Source organism: Mus caroli, unplaced genomic scaffold (genome assembly GCF_978045245.1).
Source record: "Mus caroli unplaced genomic scaffold, Mus_caroli_1 scaffold_2, whole genome shotgun sequence".
NCBI classification, from domain to species: domain Eukaryota; kingdom Metazoa; phylum Chordata; class Mammalia; order Rodentia; family Muridae; genus Mus; species Mus caroli.
In genome coordinates this window covers 109,855,052-109,878,675 of record NW_028227257.1, presented here as the reverse complement: position 1 = coordinate 109,878,675, position 23,624 = coordinate 109,855,052, and the positions used below count along the sequence as shown (strand labels likewise).

The window sequence follows — 23,624 nt, the reverse complement described above, 5'->3', positions numbered from 1 at the left end:
CCCTGCCCCTCGCTCCTGCGTAGCTCCGTAGCTCCGTAGTGTTCTATCAGGACGAGAAGAAAGACAACAAAACAGTAACCGCTGTTATTTCAGGGAACACTACTCTTTATAAACGTGAGCTGAGAACACCTGATATTCCAACCCCAGAAAGGCACTGTGAACTACAATCTTATTAAACAAGACCTAAAACAAAGCAAGCCCCAGACGTGTTCGGCATCTGTTCCCTTCCTCTCTGGCCTCTGGTCACCAGGAGGCGCTGCGACCAAATACCCTTCTACAAAGGTAGAAACGCGCCGAGATAAGTCTTGTCCGCTCCGGGGCCCCGTAGCGAGCCGTCGCGTTCCGGGCTGTCTTTCCGCTTTCTCGCGCGCCCTGCCTCCGCCCGCTGCGCGCTCTCCGGATCGTTCCCTCCGGCTCCCGGCAGGGGGCGCTGTCTGCGGCGTGGCAGCGGCCGTGGCTGCCGGGCGACGATCTCCCGGCGGGCTGTGCGGCCCGGCTCGGGCGGCTGCAAGTGCCACGTCCCAAGAGCTACGCGGAGTCGCCGAGCGGGCGGTGCGCGAGGCGGAGCAGCGCTGAGCCGGCCGGGTCGTACGGATCGCCCGCCGCCATGGGCTCCTCGCAGAGCGTCGAGATCCCGGGCGGCGGCACCGAGGGCTACCACGTTTTGCGGGTAAGGCCCGGGGGGGGACGCCGGGGCGGCCAGGCCCGAGTCCGCGGAGCGTCCTGGGCGCGGCTGCGGGCGACGTGGCCCGGGACCCGCCACCCTGGCTCCTGGCCCTCTGCACGGCCTCGCCGCGCACTGGCCTGAGCTTCAGAGTTAGGAAGAGCAGGGGGCGCCGCCTCCAGAAGGAGCCGGAACTCTTACCTGTGTTCCCGGGGAGGGTGACGGAGCCACAGGCTAGGCGGAGATGTCACCACCGGTGTCGGTTCATCTCGGCTACCCCTGGATGCTTGCAAAGGCCACCTGGGCAGGGAAAGGAGCACGAACGGCCTCGGGCTAGATTTGACAGACTTAAATTTAGTTGATTTTTGATAGGACTTTTCCGTTCCGGGTCGCTCCTGACCCTTCCAGATCTCTCCAACATTTCCTGGAGGAGAGGAACTTCCGTTCTTCTTTCTAAGATGAAATAGTCGGGGAGATTGAGGTTTAGGTCCGCGGAGGAGCGTTTCCAAAATAGCCAGGCTTGATGAGGGAACGCAGCGCCAGACACCAGGGGTCAAAGGCACATCCATCTGTGAAAAGTCCTTTCCTCGTGGAACCAGGAATGTGGTGACACCTGTGTGAGTGCTAACATGGGCAGTGGCCTCAGTCTGCATCGCCATTTAGGGACAATCTTCCCTGAGAGTGTGCTTGCTTACACCTTCACTTTCTGCCCTGGGTCGCATGTTCTGAATGAGATAACGTTTTAAAATAACCCAGATACCTGAATGAGATAACGTTTTAAAATAACCCAGATACCTGAACGATAGGACTGTGATTGGTCACCTTGATTGTCGGGATTGTGGTTGTCTCTCCATTCCACCCCAAAGAGACTTTTGAAGCCCTTGTTTTTCCAGGGTGTTTCTTCATATGCCATATTACTTTCCTATTTCCTTCAGCTAACCAAACTCCTAAATCCCGCACTAATAGGAAACACAGGAGAAAGAACTGCCTCATTCCGGGTTCGAAGGAAAATTAATGGCGATGCCTTTTTATCTGGTCTGATTCCTAGTTGACTCGTGTGAGGGGTATTATCCTGTTACTTGCAGATTCTGAGTGGTTGACTGTGGCCATGAACCCTTAGGGAGCTGTAGTATTTTTATTATAATAAACACCCAGGGAAACCTAGTAAGACACATTAGTGTTAATGAGTAGGGAAAAAAAGTAGTCTTTAGGGTCTTAGACGGATCTTCATGTCAACAGGACTCCAGTTTAATGAGCTTATTCCTATGGAAGACAGTTGAAGTATGTCGTCTTCATAGGTGTGCTTCGGAGGATTTCTGAGTGCACACATAGTTAGTACAGGTGTGTTATTACACTCTTCCTTGAGCTTTAGAAGTAGTAGGGGCAGCCTCAGTTACCAGTCTGCATCTGGAGCACAAACGTTACCAAATATGAAATCGTTGTATAGAGGGTATAAACCAAGGGAGCTTTAGTGATTATGTCATGAAAGCAAATGTTTTTACGTTTTTAACCCTCTCTCTCTCTCCCTGATTCTGCCACTCATTGCCTTACCTCTGATTTCAGAGAGAAAAGAACAGTTCTCTCCCTCCTATCCGTTGCTTCCTAAGGCATGGTGGTACGTCCCACTACAGACCCCGATCTTGTGAGCCAATGTGTCTATAGCAGGAAACTTTTGAGATAAACTCACCCATGTTTGAACTGATGTAATTTCACTTTCTGTGGTAACTACCAGTTTGCTGGCCGTTCACTTGTTAGTGGTAAAAACACTATTCGCTGTTCTGATGCCCCTATCTGCTGCTATCTTACAGGAATCCACATAATCAAGTAAACTTGGAGAGATTATTTTCAGTACTTACTGCTCAGCTCTGCTTTACAATCTTTGGGCAATGGGAAACAGACCCAGCAATTACTTAAGCAGAGTACTTTATCTTCTTAGGTGCTATGAATTTCTGTCTTCCTGTCTATTCTCTTAGGTGGCGTATACGAGTTTTTTTCTGCCTTCCCGCATGGTTCAGTGCAATTGTGATCCCATTATATATTTACTGTTATCCCCATTGCAGAGATGACTGACCACGGCAGGGTTTCTCCTGCGGTCGTTCAGTGTGTTTTGTGCAGAGAAGCATCTCTTCCCACACCTCATCTGCTTTTCTCAGGTTTTTGCTTCTTTGTGTATCTGGTGGAAGCATACGATACCTACTGTGATGTTCCTAACAGGGCCGTGAGGTTCATTGCATTGAGCTTCATAGGAGAATGTGGTTAACTAGCACCTCCTGGTGTTGAGCACGGAGTTTTCTGGTCTTTAATTCTTCAAAGGATATGTTCAGACCCTTAAGTTCTTTTTGTTTCACTTGAATTATACATTCCAAAATTACAGACTTAACATTCTGTAAGTACTGATCTTCATTTTACTAAGTTGCTGTGTTTTCTGGTTATCCGTTCTTTATAGAACACTTAAACAAATTTCAAGATAAAGTTTCATGAAATTGCACTGTCTAAAGGTAAACACTGCTGGACTTTATTTATAACACTTTATTTCCCTGTGCTTTACTGTACCCCCTATATATGTGCCACAAAGGTTTTGAATGCTGTGGCATAATGAAGTTGAGTGTGGGCAAGATATATATTAGAGTGGGGTGTGGTCAACCACACCCATAATCCAGCACTTGTGAGGTAAGGCAGGATTGCCAAAAGTTGAAGACCAAGTTTGAGTACAAAATGAGCTTTACAGAATGGGACCCTGTTTAAAATCAAGAACAAATAAAGATAGATTAGTCATACAGCCTAAATAATTAGCAGTTTTATTTCTTGGTAAGTAAATTGGAGCTAATTAATTAATTAGAAAGCTGTACTTTCAAGGAAAAGTTTATCAAACACCCCGAATATTTTCAAAAGTTATTTTTAAAAAGTGGGTACTTAGGCTGAAGAGATGGCCCACTGGTTAAGGTCACATACTGCTCTTGGAGAAGACCTGTGTTCAGTTCCCAGCATCCAAATTGGATGGCTCACAGATGCCTATAACTTGAACTGTAAGAGTTATACCTCTGGCCTGTGCAAGCATATGCACATAACACTGCCAAAGTGAACTCTGTGGTACACACCTTTATTCCCAGCACTCTGGAAGCTGAGGCAGGCAGATCTCTGAGTTTAAGCTCAGCCTGGTCCATTTTTTGAGTTCCAGACCACTTGAGTCACAGAGTTTAAAGAAATGTTACTTTTAAAATCCAAACAATAGGTTAGAACTATGTATCACTTTTTACAGACAATGTGTCCTTAGGGCTTCTAGATTTTATAGAAGTACTATAGGCTGCCTCCTACAGTCCCTGTATGTTGAATGCCAGATTCTTGCTTCCATTTGACATTTGTTATTAAGTGAGTCCAACAAAGCCATTCTCAAAAGTTTCATCTTTAGAATGGTCTCTTAGATGGCCATTATAAATTTTAAAATTCTGGCCTTACATAACACTCTGAGAAAGGAGCTCTCCAAGGACATTGTGGACCCAGCGCTCACACTAGTTTGGGGACATGCTGTGTTACTCTGTTGACTGATGGGCCATTGATACATCTCCCCTGTAATCAGAGGCCTAACCCAAGCTTGCTGCAGACTCCACAGTAGTTAGGTGCTAACTTCAAAGTGCAAAGTGCTGTAAATTAGTCCTGTAGAAAGAACACCTGGACCATGTCTGCTCTTGGGTGGAGCTGCCCTATTTTAGGGGTGCCTCACTGACAAAGAAGCCCTGTTACAGGGGACTACTTTTTTGACAAACTCATAAACAACTGGGCTACTTAATGTTGTTTTCCAAATGTAATTAGAATCCTATATAAGCAGGTCCCACTTGCAGATTCTCCCTCCCGGTTGATTTCTTCAGTTTAACACCAGGAAGCTTTTTAATTCATAAGCATTCTTTGAAATTATGTTCAAATGCAGGACACAGATGATTGCAGCTTCCTACAGCCCCAGATACACAATACATGAACCCAAGGGCACCTTTAAACATTGTATCACTGAACGTAAACTTTATGTCCAAAGACTCAAGCAAGTTAATCTGGCGGGCTGGGCTCCTCACTGGCCAGATCTCCTGTTCTCCATTACCTGTGGCTTTGGTAAAGATTCTGCGAAGTGCTGGTTCCATTGCCTTCTGGACCAGCGCCATTGACACCACTGTACTTTTTTTTTTTTTTTTACTGTCTTTAATATTCTACTGAAAGGACTATATCCTCAGGATTCACCAACTTAAAAAAAGTGAACTGGTAAATACTTGGGAAGTTCATCATGTGCTTTGGAATCTGACTGCATATTGCTTGGGGAAATGTGATTATCTAGTAAAATGACTTGTTTCTTTAAAAGACATACTCAGAGTGGTTACTTTGAGAGACCGCATACTGCCCTGTTTGCATTGCAACTAAATTTTCTACACTAGGAAAAGGAATAATGCTGGCATTTTTCTTTCTCTTCTTCCCTTCCCCCATACACACCTTTTGAAAACATCAAAACATATTTTCAGAAATGGGGAACCATATCGACTAGTGGGCATAGATACCCTGAGAGACTGTTCTGGTAGACCACTAGTGTCTAGTAGACACTGGGGAACTGGATTCCAGCCCCTGATGTTGGCTCAGCTGACAGCCTGTTTGTCTGAAAGTTGACTAGAGCAGTCAGTACCTTTGTCACCTTCTCACTCAGTCCCACAGCACACATTAGACATAAGTATTTGAAAACAAGTACTGTTAAATCATAATACTTCCTACCCTTCGGTTATCCTGTGCATTAAGTGAGCTATTCCATGGCACACTCTAGACTGTGGTAAAGACTCAATGAAGGTTAGCTGGTGGCCTTCTTACCAGCATTACATTATTGCCTAGTTTGTGAGATCCACTCTTGCAGTGGTAATAAACAGTTTCAGCAGTGTTCCTTTCTAATCAACATGTAGCTACTTTCTGCATGTGTGCCTAGCCCTGTATATGCTGCTATTTGAAACAAGTTTGGAGGGAATTAACAAGGTGACTTGCTAGGTGCCTGTGCACAGGCCTGTCAACCTGAGCTTGGTCCTTATCTCCCACAAGACAGCAGGAGATAAATGACTCCCAGGAACTGTCCTCCGATCTCCACACCCATCTTTGTGTGTACATTACACTCTGTCTGTCTGGTCTGTCTGTCCCCCCCACCCCCACCCCGCCAACTTCCTCCTTCTCTCTCATACACATACAAAAGTAATTAAGTATAAAAGTTAAAGTATACATTTGCTTCAAATCTGATCCTTTAATTCCTGTCTCTAAAGTACATGCATATATAGTATTTGTTGCTTTTAAAGATTTTTCGTTTTGAAGACATTGTTTGTTTCTTGAAACTCAGGTGAGCACCATTATCTTTCTCATTACTCCGTCCTGCTATGAGTGGATGCAGTCATTTGTTCCTAAGAACCCAGGTGGTCACAGCCATCTGCATTTGGTGTTCTTCGTGCCTTCCAGCTTCACAGACCATCTGGTTGATAGCCTCACTTCACAGTTAGGGAAAGCACAGAGAGGTTAAGCTGATGTGCCCAATCACACCGTTAGCTCCCCTTCCTCTAGGAAAGCATCTAACTCAGTATTGGAGCTAGGGGATTGGGTAGTTCTTGCCCCTCTTCCCAGATCTTTTCTAGAACGCTAATTTTGCCATGTTTTTCTGCCATTCCCTCTGGTCATCAAGAGTTGGGGTGGTTTGTTTGCCGTGGGGTGTGTTTGTATTGGAGCGAAAGTCTCAGCCTTCTGAGTAGTTGGACGATAGGCTGAGTGCTTCAGCTTAATACGTAACTCATTTCAAGTTGCTTTCTGTGTTATGCATTACATCATGGGGCCAGTTGTTAGACCTGAAAGGGGAATTTGTTGGTAAATGAGGCTTACAGTCTAGCCTGTCACAGAATCGTTACTATACATTTTGTCTTTTATAACCACAGAGCATTTAGGTTTGGGTTTTTTTTTTAATGCCACATTTGCAAAATCTTGCATTGCTGTGATCATGTAAGCACACACATATAAGGATTTATGTGTGCAGTTGAAGTGAGTCCTCCAGGGCCCATATACATGGAATTATATTCTACTCTTTTTGAGTCAGGGCCTCACTTTGTAGTCCAGGTTGGATCTCACTAGATAGCCTAGGCCAGCCTCAAATTTGTCGTAATGCCCCTATATCAGCCTCCTAAGAACAGGACTTACAGGTGGGCCTCCCACACTCAAGTGTTTTCTAGCCTTGATTAGTATCTTTTCTGCTTTTAAGTCAGTACAAAATGAAAATGCGGGGCTTAAATTGAGAGTCAGGGAACATGGTGGTACAGTTATTCATAGAGATTTTACCTGTATTTTATAAAGAAGAATCTGGGGTACAGTCGGTCGGGCTGGGGAGGTAGTGGTTGCCAAGCACGAGGACCTGAGTCTCATTAATTAACTAATTAATTAATTTAATTTTCATTACCCAAATAGAAAAAAGCTAGGTGTGGTGGCCTGCTTGTAATCCAAGCATTAGAGATGCTGAGATAGGCAGATCCCTGAGACTTGATAGTTGTGGTCAGTGAGAGTCCCCTGTCTCAAAAAGAAAGGCAGAAAGTGCCTGAGGGAAGATACCTGAGTTGCCCTCTGACTCCTCAGCCATGAGCACATCCACACACACAAGAATCTATAGCAGTATCCCTGGCCATCAGAGAAATGCAATTCAGAGCTACTTTCAGATACCTCACTCCAGTCAGAATGGCCATCATCAAATCTGACAACAAATGTTGGACAGGATGTGGAGAGAAAGGAAGCCTTATTCACTGCTGGTGGGGGAGCAGTCACTGTGAGAACCTGCTTGGAGCTTTCTCAAGAAGTTAAAAACAAAGAGCTCTATCACCCAGCTACACTCCTGGACAAATACCCAAAAACACCAAACTACCATAGAAGTGTTTGCATTCCCATATTTATTGCTGCTTTATTCACTATAGCAAAAGATTGCAATCAACCTATTTGTTTATCAGCAGATGAGTGGATAACGAAAATTTGGTATATGCATGTAAAGTGGAATACTACTCCATTCTTTAAAATAAGTCAGGAAATTTGCACAAAAGAGGATAGACTTAGAATCTGTAGTTTTAAGTGAGGCCACACAATCTCAGACAGGAAAAACCCGGTTCTCCTCATGCAGAACCTAACCAATAATATATGCGCATGTGGCTACAGTAACAAGTATACATGTGGATACAGTGTATCATGCAGGAGAGAGGACAGGAAAAGTAAACATTAGGAAGCAGGACGGAGGACGGACTGATGCAGGTAATGAGCATGTGTGTGAAAGGAGAGCGAGCCCAGTGTGTGTCTAGGTCTAACTGTCGTGGATTTGAAGTTTGGTGGAGGACCAGCACATGAAGATAGACTCAATAGGCTAAGAGATGGCTCAGAGATTAAGGGCACTGACTGCTCATCCAAAGGACCCAGGTTTGATTCCCAGCACCCGCATGGCATCTCACAGGCTCAGGAAAGTCAGTAGCCCAGTGTCCTCTTCAGGCTTCTGCAGACACCAAGCAGAACAGCCATGCACATAAAGCCAACTAATAAGAAAGTTAAGGGGCTGGTGAGATGGCTCAGTGGGTAAGAGCACCTGACTGCTCTTCCGAAGGTCCAGAGTTCAAATCCCAGCAACCACATGGTGGCTCACAACCATCCGTAACGAGATCTGACGCCCTCTTCTGGAGTGTCTGAAGACAGCTACAGTGTACTTACATATAATAAATAAATAAATCTTTAAAAAAAAAAAAAAAGAAAGTTAAAAGTACCTATTTATATTGGCAATAAAATCCAGTGTAGAGCTTCTGTTCTGAATGGACACCCCAACTGTATAGAAGTTCATTTAGTTTCATAGTGTTTTGGTATAGTTAGTTTCTGTTCCTTGTTTTTGGTTTTGATTTTTGTTTTTGTTTTTTTTTTTAATTTACCACCTTTTTAAAAATAAGTTTGAAATTTAAACAAGGACAGTGACACAATAATAAGTGTCCCACTTAGCCTGCTGTATCCAGGAAGTCCCCCATGGATCCCTGTCCAGGTGCTTTGTGGTAGCCATTGTGTTTATGCCAGCTGCAAAGCATAGAAGTTATGCGTGAAGAGTGCCCAACTTCACTCACACTTCTGCTACTGTGAGACTCTGCCCCTCCTCATCTTCTCCCAGTTGGAGAGAAAAGGTTGGTGCTGACTAACACATGAAGTTGAAATATTTTTTGTTACTATTATCTTTAATATGCATTGGTGTTTTGCTTTGCATATATGTCTGTGTGAGGGTGTCTGATCCCCTGGAATTGGAGTTACAGACAGGTGTGAGCTGCTATGTGGTTGCTGGGAATTGAACCAGGGTCCTCTGGAAGAGCAGCCATCTTATCTCTCCAGTCCCACGAAATGGAATTCTTAATTCCAGAGAAAAGGAGGTGGGTGTTGTGTTACTCAATCCTAATTGTCACCTAGGAGATTAGAGTACACCTCTAGGTGGCTATTCGGGGCTTCCAATGTGAGTGGGTCCTATGGACAGGGACTTAATAAGTGCATTACTCCCTGATTAAGTCCTTGTGATGGGATTATCAGAGGTGCTGAAATGTCAGTCTAGCTGGAGGAAGCAGCCATTGAGGTCATGAACTTGTGTCCTAGGCTAATCCATTCTGATATCCCCTTTCTCTGCTTCCTGGCTGCCATGATGTGGCTTGTTCTGCCTGCCCAGTTGACCTCTAGCTCATGAAACTGAGCTGAGCTGAGCCTCTCTCTCTTAGGCTGTTCTGTCAGGTGTTTTGTCTCCGAGAGGAGAAAATCCTGACTACAGAGGCTTTCCTGGGAAGGAATCAGTAAGACAACAGAGGAAGTCAGTGTGCAGGGAGGGAGTGCTTGATTGGTTCAGGGTAAGTTTGGTAAAACTTTAATATGAAGTCAGAAGATAGAAGTGGGAAGTTATAGACCTGAAAGATGCTTCACAAAGCCTAGCCACTCGTGTCCAGTCAAAGAAACCCTCGTGGACTGGTCTCACAAGGGGTCCTCTCACTCTCACACACACACCATGACATGCACACACCCACAGTCACATCAGACAAACCCATGTGAAAAGGGAAAATTGAAAGTTAATTGTATTTATGACCAGAAACGTCATTGGGCAAACTTAATTTTTTGCAGCTCAAAGCAGCACATTAATGCAAAATAGAATATGCCCTGAAAAATGCCCTTATTATGTCGGGAATTTTTTATATGTTTGCTCATCTGGTTGTCTGTTCAATATTTCTTTCTATCCTAAAATCCTCCCTAACTGGATTTTATGACCTATGGAAACTTCCCACTGTATCTGAATAGTACATTAGGAATCTCTTGTTTTGAAATAAATGATTCAAATTCCAACTTCTAGAAATGTTCTGTGGCTGTTGTTGGTATTTTATTTTGGTTTTGGTTTGGTTTGGAAGACAGTTTTGTGTGTCCCAGCCTGGCCTACACTGACAGTGTAGCTGGGAATGGCTTTGACTTCCTAGACAGGTTCCACTTTTCAAACTCATTTTAATGTGGTAGAAATGGCTCATTTACAATCTCATAAACTTTGCTGGGTTTTTTGTGGAGGGATAACAAGATCTAGACCATTCCACCTGGCAACCACTGGTGAATGTCTCCATGTCTGTATCAAGCTCTTCCCAGCAGCTTGTTGAAAATCCTGTGTTTACTATTGCATGTGCCAGCAAGATTTTGCTGACAGGACCCTGATATAGCTGTCTTTTGTGAGGCTATGCCAGTGCCAGGCAAATACAGAAGTGAATGCTCACAGTCATCTATAGGATGGAACACAGGGTCCCTAAAGAAGGAGCTAGAGAAAGTACCCAAGGAGCTAAAAGGGGTCTGCAACCCTATAGGAGGATCAACAAGTACTAACCAGTACCCCCAGAGCTCGTGTCTCTAGTTGCATATGTAGCAGAAGATGGCCTAGTCGGCCATCATTGGGAAGAGAGGCCCCTTGGTCTTGCGAAGATTATATGCCCCAGCACAGGGGAATGCCAGGGCCAGGAAACGGGAGTGGGTGGGTTGGGGAGCAGGGGGGGGGTATAGGGGACTTTCGGGTTAGCATTTGAAATGTAAATGAAGAAAATATCTAATAAAAAATGAAATAAAAAAAATCCCGTGTTTAAAATGTATTACATCCTCCCCGCCCCAGCATCACAGGCAGCACTGCCTTCTGTCTTATTGTGGTAGATGCGTGGTAACCTTTCTCCCAGTGAAGAAACCTCCATGACCATCTACTAAATATGCTCTGCTGAAATGGCCTCTTGTAGTTGCCATGTAGATGTGTGCTATCCAGCCCCACGTGGCTATTTTTAATAAGTTAAATGGAATTTAAGTTGCAGCCCTTAGTTTCATTAGTCAGGAGCTTTGTGGATGTTACTGGTGGCCACTGTATTGGAAGGCCATTCAGAGAGCTGTCAGCAGCATTTAGACTAGAGCAGCAGCTAGCCAGAACCTTGTCCTTCCTACCTGACACTGTTGCTGTGTGATGCAGAGCTGCCTCTTCTACGATGGAGCTCCCAGTAAGTTAGGTGATGCGGTAGGTGATGCAGTAGGTGATGCGGTAGGTGATGCGGTAGGTGATGCGGTAGGTGATGCGGTAGGTGATGCGGTAGGTGATGCGGTAGGTGATGCGGTAGGTGATGCGGTAGGTGATGCGGTAGGTGATGCGGTAGGTGATGCGGTAGGTGATGCAGTAGGTGATGCGGTAGGTGATGCGGCCTCTTATCACTTTGGCTTATCACTCTGGATGCTGGAGGTCACCCATGTGAGTTGTGTGAAGTACGTGTTCCTGTGAAGAATGAACAAGAACACAGTTTTGTAGTTTGTTTTGTAGCTTTTACACTGACTGCTCAGAGGTTTGTTTTTTTTTAAACAAGTTTCAGGTTTTCACACTTTCCATGAAGTGGACATGCTCTTAGATTACAATTTCATTTCTCTTTTTCAGGTAGAGGAAAATTGCCTTAGGCCATTACATTAAGAGTCCCTGTAATGCATGGCTTGGTGAATTTTTACAAACAGTCCTTGAACAACAGTCTCCTTCCAGTCGCACCCCACCCACTCCTATTCCTCCCAAGTGTGAATTCTGTCTGCTACACTGGTTTGTAGCAATGGCAATTAGTTGGCCTATTCTTGGAATTTATGGTAATATATACTCATTTCTATATGTCTTCTTCGCTTCAAATGTTGCTTTATCTAGATTGTGTTTTATTAATATATTTAGTACTGTTGAAAATATGCCAGATTTTCTTAGTCTGCTGTTGATAGACATTTGTACAAGCTTCCGTTTGGGTCTAAAACAAATGTGCAATGCCAGGAACACCGTCCTGCTCCTTTTGGAGAACATTTTTCGTACCTGTTTCTGTGGTAACACACTTTTAAGAGTGGAATATTGGGTCAAAAGGTATACACATTTTCAATATTAATATACTGCCAAATTGCTATTTGGAGCCCCACTACAGTGCTTGGGCTTTCTGAATGTGCACCCTCATTCACCATCCGTGGTTTCTATCTTTCTCGTTTATGGCTTAAAGTTATGTCAGCTCTGGCTGGGGGTAGTGGCACGTGTCTCTAATCCCAGCCTTGGGCTATTCCAGGCCAGTCAGTCAAGCCTACACAATGAGATTCTGTCTCAAAACAAAACAACTGTCTCAGTCAAATCTAAAGCTCTTATCTTTTATTACACATTTTAAACAATCTTAAAATTTCAAATTTAACCTATTTATCTTAAATTACCATAGTATAATATTTGACCCTATAATAAGTGTCAAATGGTCTTTGGAATCGGGGACATACAGTTTTCATTGTGTTTTGATTAAGGTAGGCTTGAAAGAAGCAAAAGATAAGTCGAGGTCTTAGAAAGAACAGCAAGTACTGAAATAGTCATCGGGGATAAGATTGCACGAGGAGCCTACCCATGTAGAATGTCCATGCTACTTTCTAAACCTTGTAGGCCTTCTTTTCTGTACTGCGACAAATGGAATACTAACTAGAGATCGATTTTCAGAGCTCCCTCTGCTGGTGTCCTAGCCATAATTAAGATATCTTCTTGCTTTAATTTGTGCTGGGCTCTAATGGTGTATAATAAATTTGAGAAAGAAATTAATTTCAAGGTCCATTAAAAGCAGATGAAATAGATGTTTGTAGCAAATGAAATGGAAAAATAGAAAGGGTTGTTTATTTCTTTTAGAATTTAGACTAAGCTTTGAGTCTCTTTTGAGTTACAGGGAGGATACTTGTGATGGTATTGGAAGCTTTCCATTTCAAACAGTACTTTATACTTTATTACACTGAGGGCGGGTAGGGCAGCATGCTAGGAATCAATGCAGGGTCACCTTTGCAAGTTGATGATAGTCCAAAAGCACTCTCCCTGGCTCTTTTTAACTAAAAGAGCAACTTTTCAGGGAAGAAGCCCCAAATTCATCAGTAAACTGGTTGGGTTCTAGATAATGCTACCAGTGGCCATTTAGAACCTACATTTAGTTCATTTATATTTAGATAATCAGATTAGGTATGGACCCAGTTAAGAGAGAAATTATTCTGAAGGGTACCTAAGGGTTGGCTTAACCTTTTATTACCTGGGGCATCTCACATCTAACTGATAGCTACTTGTGGCGGGGTCCGTGACTAGTAGATGTGGCTTCACGAACCTCTTTCTAACTATAACTGGATCTGTTTGGTTTGATTTGGACAGGATCTCTCTGCTGTGTAGCTTGTCCTGGCATGTGCCACATGCTCCAGGAAGTCCCCTCTGCCTGTTAGAGTTCCTATTTGAGGAGAAATTTAGTGGATACTTTGACTTTTAGCTGTTTTGATAATACGTACAATGGAAAGACTTCCATTTAAGAAAACTAACCATAAGAAAATTGAAGAATGTATTCTGATTGCTTTTGTAATAGAACACCCTTGGGGCTGGAGAGATGCCTCAATGGTTAAGACCATATTCTGTTCTCACAGAGGACTGAGTTCAATTTTCAGCACCCACACTGGGCAGCTCACAACAACCCTGTAACTCTAGCTTCAAGGATCTAATACTCTCTTCTGGCTTCTGCAGACACCTACATTTATGTATGCATGCCATACACAGACATACACATGTAAATGTAAGTAAAAATTAAATTGTATTTTATTTTTTGAGACACTCTCACTAGTAGGTCCAGCTGGCCTAGAACTTGATATGTAGACCAGGCTAGGCTCAAACTCCTACAGATCTGCCTACCTCTGCCTCCTCAGAGCTAGGACCAAAGGTGTGCACCACTATACCACCCACATCCCTCAAAAAAAATCCTATAAAGAAATAACTAATTAATGAGACCCTTTGATACTTTTTTATTATAACTATTATCTTTAGATAATTGTTTCCTTTGATATTTAAATTATTTATAAAAAAGAGTTTATAGTGGGGAATCACTGAAATGGACAAAGAATTGGATATCTAGGAAAGATGGAAGACCCATCCATGGCGAAAGTGAAAATAACATTTTGCAAACAACTCTCTTCAGGGGCCTAGACTGCAAGGCCACTATCGACTCTGGTCAGGCGGTGTACGGTGCCTCCAGGTCCTCCCTTCCCTTGTTAGCCCTGCTTAGATACTTGCCCTCCTGCCTTCCCGCCTTCTCCTCTCAGTGGCTTTAGTGAACAAGAAGCTGACATCTTAGGAAGCCCACTCTCCATTTCCCTCTTTATGTCCCTCTAGAGCTTCCTCAGATTTAATCCAAAATTTACAAGGAAACATAATAAAGCAGAAAAAAAAATTTAAATGCAGTAAACACTGAAACTTTTCATCTTTGTAATGAAGCATTACTTACTGAGCAAAATAAAAATACCTAGTTTTGTTGTTTATGGCTAATGATACTAAAGTAAATTTAAACAAACGAACAAAGGCTGGGTGCTGGAGACACAGGCCTTTAATCCCAGCACTTAGGAAGCAGAGGCAATTTGATCTCTGAGTTCTAGGCCAGCCTGATATACAGAGCAAGTTTCAGGACATCCAGGGCTATAGCAAAAAAAAGAGCTGTCTCAAAACACAAAAAAGGAAAGAGACATTGACCCAAAAAGTACAGTACAATTTTGAATGTTCTTCAAGGAATATCTAGTTTCATATGCATATAAATATGTATGAGCTGCACTCTGCATAGCCTCAGAATTGCCCTTAGAGCCGTGTGGTCTAAAGCGGGATGTGGTGGCTCATCCCTGTAACTCCAGAACTCAGAGAGACTTAGATGGCTGACAGTTCCAGCCTGGACTACTAAAAATTAGTGCAAGCCTCATTTTTAGGGTAGTTTTGATAGTGTAAATAACCTCAAGCAAAATACAAATTCCTTATCGGGCCAGGTATGATGGCAGACTCCTTTGTCCCAGCACAGGTAGGTCCCTGAGAATGAGGCCAGCCTGGTCTACAGAGGAAGGTCCTGTCCAAAACAATAATGACAAAGGTTACAAGCAAAAGTCTTTTGGAAAAGCCAATGGAAAATTAATTGTATCCACTTGGGGTTTGTAGGTTACATTTCTCTCACTGGCGTTAGTGTTCCTATGAATGGAGAAAGTTTGGTAGACAATGTTAATCCTCTTTACCTCTTCCCCTTCAGAGCTTCCTCTCTCTGCTAGCCCCAGATCGCTTAGGCTTGTGATTAGAGGTCTGTGCACCCGCTCTGTGCTCCTTGCTTCTCCTCTGCCAGGTTAGCAGGCTGCCCTGGCATTGCTCCTTTGTTGGTGTTGAGCTGAGTGGTACCTGAGAAATAAACGCTGGCATGTGTCTCAGCACCGGATGTCTGCTGATTTGGGGGAGGGGACCTCCCATTCTGCACCCTCTGCCCCCACCTCTGATTTCATTTTCAATTTCAAATATTTCTTTTACAGGTACAGGAAAACTCCCCAGGACACAGAGCTGGACTGGAGCCTTTCTTTGATTTTATTGTTTCTATTAACGGTTCAAGATTAGTAAGTTCAACCTTTTATAATGTTGTACATAGAACTTTTTAGAACTTCTTCAAAGTGGAATTTTTAAAATTTTCTAGGTAAGGTGTATATCGACTACCATTTAGAAATAATTATGTTGGGAGCTACTAAGATTTCTCATTTGGTAAAGGCCCTTGCCACAGAAGTCTCAGGACCTGAATTCAATCTCTGAAACACATGGAAAGAGAGTGAGAAAATTGACTCAAGAATTTCTTCCTACCTCCAGATATGTACTACAGAACATGAGTGCCAGCTCTTGTGTGCCCCCGTACCTCCCTCACCCCCCCCTCACATACACACACACACACACACACACACACAATCAGGTATACACATAATATATTTAAATTTTGTTTTGTTTCTTCAGGCAGGGTCTCACTATATAGCCCAGAACTTGCTCTGTAGACCAGGCTGGCCTGAAACTCAGATTGACTTGCCTCTGTGTCCTGAATCCTGGAATCAAAAGTGTGCACCCTGTGTCCAGCATATTTAAATTCTTAAGAGGATAATGCTAATAAACATTAAAGTCTCACATCATCTTAGAGAAGTAGAATCTCTTCAGATTTGAACTTCATATATTAAAGTTTGATTTTTTTTTTTTTAGACTGTTGACAAATGAACTAGGAAAATGGGGCTTCCCTGTCAGTTTTCATGGATCCGAGTCCCATGATACATAAATTTATTGGAACAACAAAAAAAGTTGTTCTCAAAGAAAGAAAGAATTATTCTTTAAAAGCTGCTTTTTCTAAACTGTCTTCAGTTTCCTACTGATGTAATCTGTTAAAAAAGAAATTATGTAATTTCCACAAAGGGAATTCTTAAAACAGTATCTGTTTGGCTGGCTTTGTTTTATAATGGTCTTATTAAGTTTGTGCTCATACTTTGTCTTGTCTCTGACATAACGGCCTTTGGTTACACAGTACATTAACATTATTTCCCCCTTTCCCTTTTAGCCCTAATAAACAACAGAACATATATTAGAAAGGTCCAAAATTAGACTTTAAGGTCAACACATAATTTAGATTTTAAAAGCAAAGTCATTGTAACTTTGTTAGATTTAGATGCAACTTCTTACAGGATATTTTGTTGCTTGATCACCCCAGTGTTGGCTTGGTATTCTATGGTTAGATATTAAAAAAGCAGTCTGATCAGATAATATTGAGAGTTCTTAATTTCCAAACATCCTTTTACTTGGAGAAATATTTGAATGTCAATACAACTTTAGCCTGATGAGTGTGTATTTGTACTGATTATTAAATTATTTTATGAGATACTTAAACTAATAATTAGCATTATTTTTAATTATTAAAGACTATGATTTCTCTGTTTTTAGAATAAAGACAATGACACTCTGAAGGATCTGCTGAAAGCCAACGTTGAGAAGCCTGTAAAAATGCTCATCTACAGCAGCAAAACCCTGGAGCTGCGGGAGGCCTCGGTCACACCGAGCAACTTGTGGGGCGGCCAGGGCTTGTTGGGGGTTAGCATTCGTTTCTGCAGCTTTGACGGGGCCAACGAAAACGTTTGGCATGTGCTGGTAGGTACTGACCATGAACTGCTCCTGGGGGTGTAAGCGTAGTGTAGAAAGCAGGAGGGCACTGTCATCTCCAGATTGGGAAGGCTAGAGAGATTAAGGATTGTATTCTATTATGGAGATACTATGTTTTTTTCATTTCTGAAAGATCAGCATCCATTGCTGTTTAGGTACGGATTAGTTTTTAATTCAGGGAAGAAAAGCCAAAGAGCTGATAGTGCAGATAACCATAGAAATATTTTAAGTATCAGATATTATATAGTTTTTGTGGTTGGAAATTTAAAATACATATATTCTCGAGATAGTTCCTTAAATCTGACATTTCTAGTATGGGATATTGGGGGGTTCTTCAGACACTATAGTTCCGAGCTGTCACTCTTAACACGCGGAGAGTTGCTTTCTGTGGTTGAGTTGGGGTGTGTCTGTCGTCCTAGGAAGTGGAATCCAATTCCCCAGCAGCACTGGCAGGACTGAGACCTCACAGTGATTACATCATTGGAGCTGATACCGTCATGAATGAGGTAATTAAAGCACTGCCTGGTAAGGAACTGTGTAGGTAGTTACTGGGTTTGGTAGGAATCAGAGTCACATCGCCTCTCCGCTGTTTAAGTTCAGGATATTTGCAGGATCCCTTCTGTCCAAGGATGTTAACGGGAACGGCTGAAGTTGTCTGCCTACGGATGGCTGTGAGGAAACCGTGTGATCCTTGCTCAGCTGCTTTGTGTGATGCAGAGACAGCTCTAGAGTACCTAGTCTAGCAAGGCTCATTTCTCATTGGTTGCACTTGTCCGTCATCCATCGCTGCAGTCTCCCTTAGCTCAGCTGTGGTGCTCAGGTCCTTTCCTCAGCTGTTAGCTGTGTTACAAAATCAAAATAGAGGAAAACAAGGCGCCTGAGTAGCCAGGCTCTGGAGCAGAGCTCACAGTGAACACACGAAGCTCTGGAGCTGGCCAGAGGCTGGCGTCTAGTGAACGAGCTTGAATTAATATGGACATTGGATTAGACTCTCTGCTTGGTCAGTTGGTACTAAGTAGTAACTTTCATGCTAAGGTAGGGCCTTGAGGCTGAATTCTATTTTTTTTTTCCCTTGGTTTTTCTCTGTGTAGCCCTGGCTGTCCTGGAACTCACTCTGTAGGCCAGGCTGCCCTCGAACTCAGAAATCCTCCTGCCTCTGCCTCCCAAGTGCTGGGATTAAAGGCCTGCGCCACCACGCCCGCCGAGGCTGAGTTCTTTTCAGAAGCTTCTCGGTTGATTCTGAAGGGAGCCAGCTTGGAGCCCCAGTGTTCTCACGTACAGGACCTTAAGGGTTTTCTTTATGATGTGCAGTCTGAAGACCTGTTCAGCCTTATTGAGACCCACGAAGCAAAGCCCCTGAAGCTCTACGTGTACAACACAGACACGGACAACTGCAGAGAAGTGATCATCACACCAAACTCTGCGTGGGGCGGAGAAGGCAGGTATGATCCTTCACAGCGAAACTATGACTGCTCAGTCTTAGCAGTCAGAGATGTGTTACAACTCTTATCTTACTACGTTATAAAAGAATGCTTTTGTTTTTAAATGACATCTTGATTTAAGAAAAAAACTGATGTAGAATATTGAAATTAACAATACATTTTTTAAAGGTGCATGCCTAGGGAAAATAGCACCTATTTTATAGCCCATTTGTTTTGCTTTGCTCTGCTCTTCTTGGCCTAAGAGCTAACTGCCTTACTGATTTGAGAAATTGTCGATTGTAAATCATAATTAAGAAAAGCCTATGCAGAATTAAACTTCACACCTATTCTCACCCCTGCTCCAATGTATGGTTTCCTTGCTTCATAGAGCAAGGAAGGACTCCATATGGACTCATAGCCTCACAGTATTTGTATTTACTACCTAAGGTTCTGGAGTGAAATGTGTTTAACCACCAGAATTCTGAGTCGTTGCAAGTCAAGGAAAGTAAGATAGAGTGTCTTTCGAGCCTCTGGGCTGCCTGTGGCAGCCCTTGATCATGTTACCATTGTCTCCTGTCCAGCTTGTTGCACTCAGAAGTAAGGACTTCTTAAGGCATTCCTAATTGATCCACCTCAGGGGTAGATTGTGTGCCTGGTGAGCACAGAGCCCCTGGCTTTGATTCCCAGCACTGCATAAAACCAGACATTATACACATACAGACCTCTAATCACAGCATTCAGGAAGTAGAAGCAGAAGGGTAGCAAGTGCAAGAGCATCTTGAACTACGTAAGACACTCAAAAATAATCCCCTTTAGAAGGACTGCCTCATAAACTTAATTTGCAAAGAAGCGTCTGTGTACTACATTTGGGGGCACATTTTTGATTCACAACACAGAAAGGCCCTCTCCCAGTGTGTTTTTGTTTTCGTTTTCTTTCTCTGGCTGTGATACAATACCCTGGCAGAGAGCGGCTTGTGGGGAGACAGCTGTTACTTTAGCTCACAAGTTCAGGTTGCAGTCCATCACTGTGAGGAAGTCACAGTGGCAGGAGCTTGAGACATCATCGAGTCATAACAAGAAAGTGAATATGTGTGCTCAGTGTTCCGCTAGTTTCCTCTGCTCTGACACAGGACAGAGACCCAGACCAAGGGATGGACTGGGTCTTCTGCATCAATCCCCACAGCCACAGCACAGGCCACCCTGATCTGGACAGAACCTCACTGAGACTGTGCACACTGTGGGAGAATAGACAAGTCAGGTTAGTGCCACAGACTGCAGTGAGATGGAGCATGGGTCACAGAAACGAAATCGCTTTATACAGTGAGTCCCTGCAGCAGAGACATCACTTGTTCTTTCAGGGTTTCTTTTTTCTTTTCTTTTCTTTTTTTTTTTTAAAAAGAGTTATTTATTTATTTTATATGAGTACACTGTAGCTGTCTTCAGCCACACAAGAGGGGGGCATCAGATCCCATTGCAAATGGTTGTGAGGGGGGCATCAGATCCCATTGCAGATGGTTGTGAGCCACCGTGTGGTTGCTGGGAATTGAACTCAGGACCTCTGGAAGAGCAGTCAGTGCTCTGACTGAGCCACCTCTCCAGCCCCTTGTTCTTTCATGTTTAATGACATTGACTGTATACTGTACATCAGAGCCCTTCTGCTGTAAACATCTACCTATCATTCCTTTCCTTTGAAGACTTTCTGCTTTTATATGGTTTAATACCATTTATGGGCATCTCTTTAGACAGTTCTTTTTTGGCCGTTTTCTAAGTGTGCCCTGCCTGTGCACTCAGGATCTCAGCCTCTTGTCCTTCATTCCTCAGGAGCTGACCAGGTGTTACTCAGCCGCTCGTCATTTCAAGCCTCTCTTGAATTTGCAGCAGATTTTGCTATTGCTTCAAGCTCTTTCTCTGTCATTACCTAGTTATTTTGAATAGCAGGCACCTCGTAAGCCAGTAGGGTGGTGCCTACCCCAGTGCTGAGAAAGTTGATATAGCAGGATGGATTCCAAGTTTAAGATCAACCTGGGCTACATAGCAAAACCCTGTTGTTCCCATCAAACACTATCCCCCAGCAAAAAAAAAAAAATAAAACAAAACAAACAACCATAACAAAACTCCTTGCTTTAAAATGTGATTATGCCAAAAGGCGATCATTCATCAATATAGATGACTTTATCTTTCTTCCATTAATTTTGAGAGAAAGTGTAGCTTTGATAAGAGAAAATGGAAGTGTAATTTTGAAATACAAAGTATCACTGTGAAAATCAGATTTGGATAAGGAAGAACTGAAGTTGGATACTGCCCACTCCACCAGCTTTTGGTAGTAGTGGGGCCAACAGAGATACTATGTGTGCCTTGGCAAAGGAGAGAGATGGAGGAATCCGTGCATAGTGGCTCTGAAAGTGCCAGGTGCCGGGGAAAGATGAGATTGTGGTGGAGGCAGATTGGAACCTTACCTTGTCAACGACCGTAAATGCAGTGGTCCAGATTTGGCTTACTTTCAGCTATAAGACTCAACTTATATAAGCTGTAAGATAAGTAAGCATTCATTGACCCCAAAGTGCAGAAAAGTGCTGTCACCACATTCATATTGGATTCGTTCTTGTCCCTAGAGACAGCTAAAGACCCAGGTGCAGAAAAAAGCATTCCACTGATAAAAGAAAGAGCCTATTTTTTAGTTTTCATGTTACTTCCAAGATTTTCAGCTCTGGGCAGAAGCTGATCAGCTGACTTTAGCCATGAGTTGCTTTGTTGGATTGGCAGAGTAAAGCACTGCACTCAGAGGGCAGCAAGAATTCCCCAGAGGAAGAGAAAGAAGTGAGACAACAGCCTGGAAAGAAGCAGTGTGCTCACATCTGTTAGAAAGGTGCCTCTCCTGATAGTGCAGGGAAAAAAAGAAGAAATTGTCATCAAATATATAAATCTGGTTTATGCTGTACTCATCAAATGATATCATCATATAGATGTGTGTAGAGATCTTCAGTGGGCAGGCAGGGTGTGATTGATGCAGCCTTAATGTTTTATTAGGGAACAGATAGTAAAAGTAAACATGCCATGTGCTGAATGGTGATAAATGTTTGAAGAAAACACAAGAACTAAGAGAAGTGCCCAGAGTGGACTTACAGCGTTATATGTAGGGTGGAGCCCAGAGACCTCTGGGAAGATGGCATTATTTAAAAGAATGAAATGCAGATGAAGACATGAGGATCAGGAATCCAGACTACATGAGACCATGTCTCAAGAAAACCCAAAGGAGTGGGAGGAAATACATGGGCTTATATGTTTTAAAACCTCAAAGAAAGGAAGTCGTGTTTTATAACAATAAGAAAAATTGTGTTTTTTAGCCTTGGATGTGGCATTGGCTATGGTTATTTGCACCGAATACCTACACGCCCCTTTGAAGAAGGAAAGAAGATTTCCCTTCCAGGACAAATGACCGGCACCCCCATTACTCCTCTTAAGGATGGGTTTACGGAGGTAAGATGTGTGGAAACCTATGTAGGTGGCTCTAGTTGAAACATTCAGTGCTGAGTTGTGCAATAAGCATCATATTGAATTTGAGGTTCCTGTACATCTGGAGGGAGGTGTGTGCCGGCTGGCCTTTAGCAAACAGAGGACTAGGTGTTCAGATTTGAGATCATAGTACAGAGGGCAGTTTAGACCAGTAGAAGGTGCTGAAAATGGTCACAGGGTTGTGTGGCTTGCAGGGTTTTTAACAGTTCTTAGGAAGGCATCCCAGGTGCTTACTTCTCGTGTCTACTTAGCCACATAAAAACCACACACCAGAAAAGATGTAAAGGTGGGGCTAGGTTTTGGTGGTGGAGTGTGTGTGTGTGCGCATATGGATGAGTGTCCCCAAGGAGGCCAGAAAAGGGAATTGGAGCCCTTGAAGTTAGTTATGGGCAGTTGTGAACTGCCCAGTCTGGGTGCAGGGAAGCAAACTCAGGTCTTCTGTAGTGCTGGCTGCTGTTTTCTCTCCAGACCCCAGCCATATTGTCTTAATCCAGCCTTCCCCACTTCCAGAGGAAGTGCAGCTTCTGAGAAATTGCTCCTTTCCTTACTCTCAGTGCCTGCAAGGCCTGGGGCCAGAGCCCAGGTAGTTCCACCCTCTTCCACCCAGTAAGTGGTGGCAACTACCTAGAGAGGTCAGTATGTGAAGACCGTAGTGTCACATGGCAGCCAGGGAAAGGACAGAATATGATAAGAGAACGCAGAGAGTCATAGGGAATTAGAAGTGACACTGAATATAGGGACTCTAGAGTCTAGAGAGCAGATTCCTGAAAGGTGGAGGCATTGTCAGTGAGAGAGAAGTGATACATTGAGGAGGTCAGAGCCTTGAGATTGGAGAAATGAATCATTTCATGGTTTCTCAACTAATTCATAAGTAATTTTCCACCCACCCCCTTTTTTTGCTAGGTTCAGCTGTCTTCAGTCAGTCCCCCATCTTTGTCACCACCAGGAACTACAGGAGTTGAGCAGAGTCTGTCTGGACTCTCCATTAGCTCGGCGCCACCGGCTGTCAGCAATGTTCTCAGTACAGGTATGTAGAGCCGTGCTCACCTAGAGGGCTTTACCCACACTCTACCCCGTGCAGGTCTTTTGTTTTGGTTTAATGTTGTCTTTAACAGCTATATGGAGAGAGAGAGAATTCCCATGCCATCCGACTCACCCACTTCAAATGGTTTTTAGTTATTCACAGAGTTCTACAACTAACTTCATTGCCCCCAAACCCCAGAGAACCCCCTACTCATTCTAGCCACCCCCTGGTCTCCATAGTCTGCCAGGCTGAAGCAGCTACTAACCTTACCACCCACTGTGGACATTTCATAGACTGTGTCGTCTTGTGACTGTTTTGTGTTCTTAGCTCAATGTTTTCAAGGATCTTTGATATTGTTGTATACATTAGCAGTTCATTCCTTTTAATAATAATGTTTTATGGTATGACTGCGTAACATTTTTTTACCCATTTATCAACTGAGAGATATTTAGGCAGTTTCTGTTTGGCTTTCTAAGT

At 43.3% G+C, this 23,624-nt stretch overlaps 1 protein-coding gene across 1 annotated transcript in view; it reads left to right on the top strand.

Moving 5' to 3' along the window:
* Window positions 1-432: 432 nt before the first annotated feature.
* The window catches only part of Gorasp2 (golgi reassembly stacking protein 2), a 30,078-nt gene continuing 6,886 nt past the window's right edge, over window positions 433-23,624 (top strand). Inside the window, exons 1-7 of the mRNA XM_021154529.2 lie at window positions 433-670; window positions 15,542-15,622; window positions 16,974-17,177; window positions 17,609-17,695; window positions 18,501-18,631; window positions 21,955-22,087; window positions 23,027-23,150. Of these exons, the coding sequence (XP_021010188.1) occupies window positions 608-670; window positions 15,542-15,622; window positions 16,974-17,177; window positions 17,609-17,695; window positions 18,501-18,631; window positions 21,955-22,087; window positions 23,027-23,150 (823 nt within the window). The 5' untranslated portion in view covers window positions 433-607. The remainder of the gene's footprint in view (window positions 671-15,541; window positions 15,623-16,973; window positions 17,178-17,608; window positions 17,696-18,500; window positions 18,632-21,954; window positions 22,088-23,026; window positions 23,151-23,624) is intronic.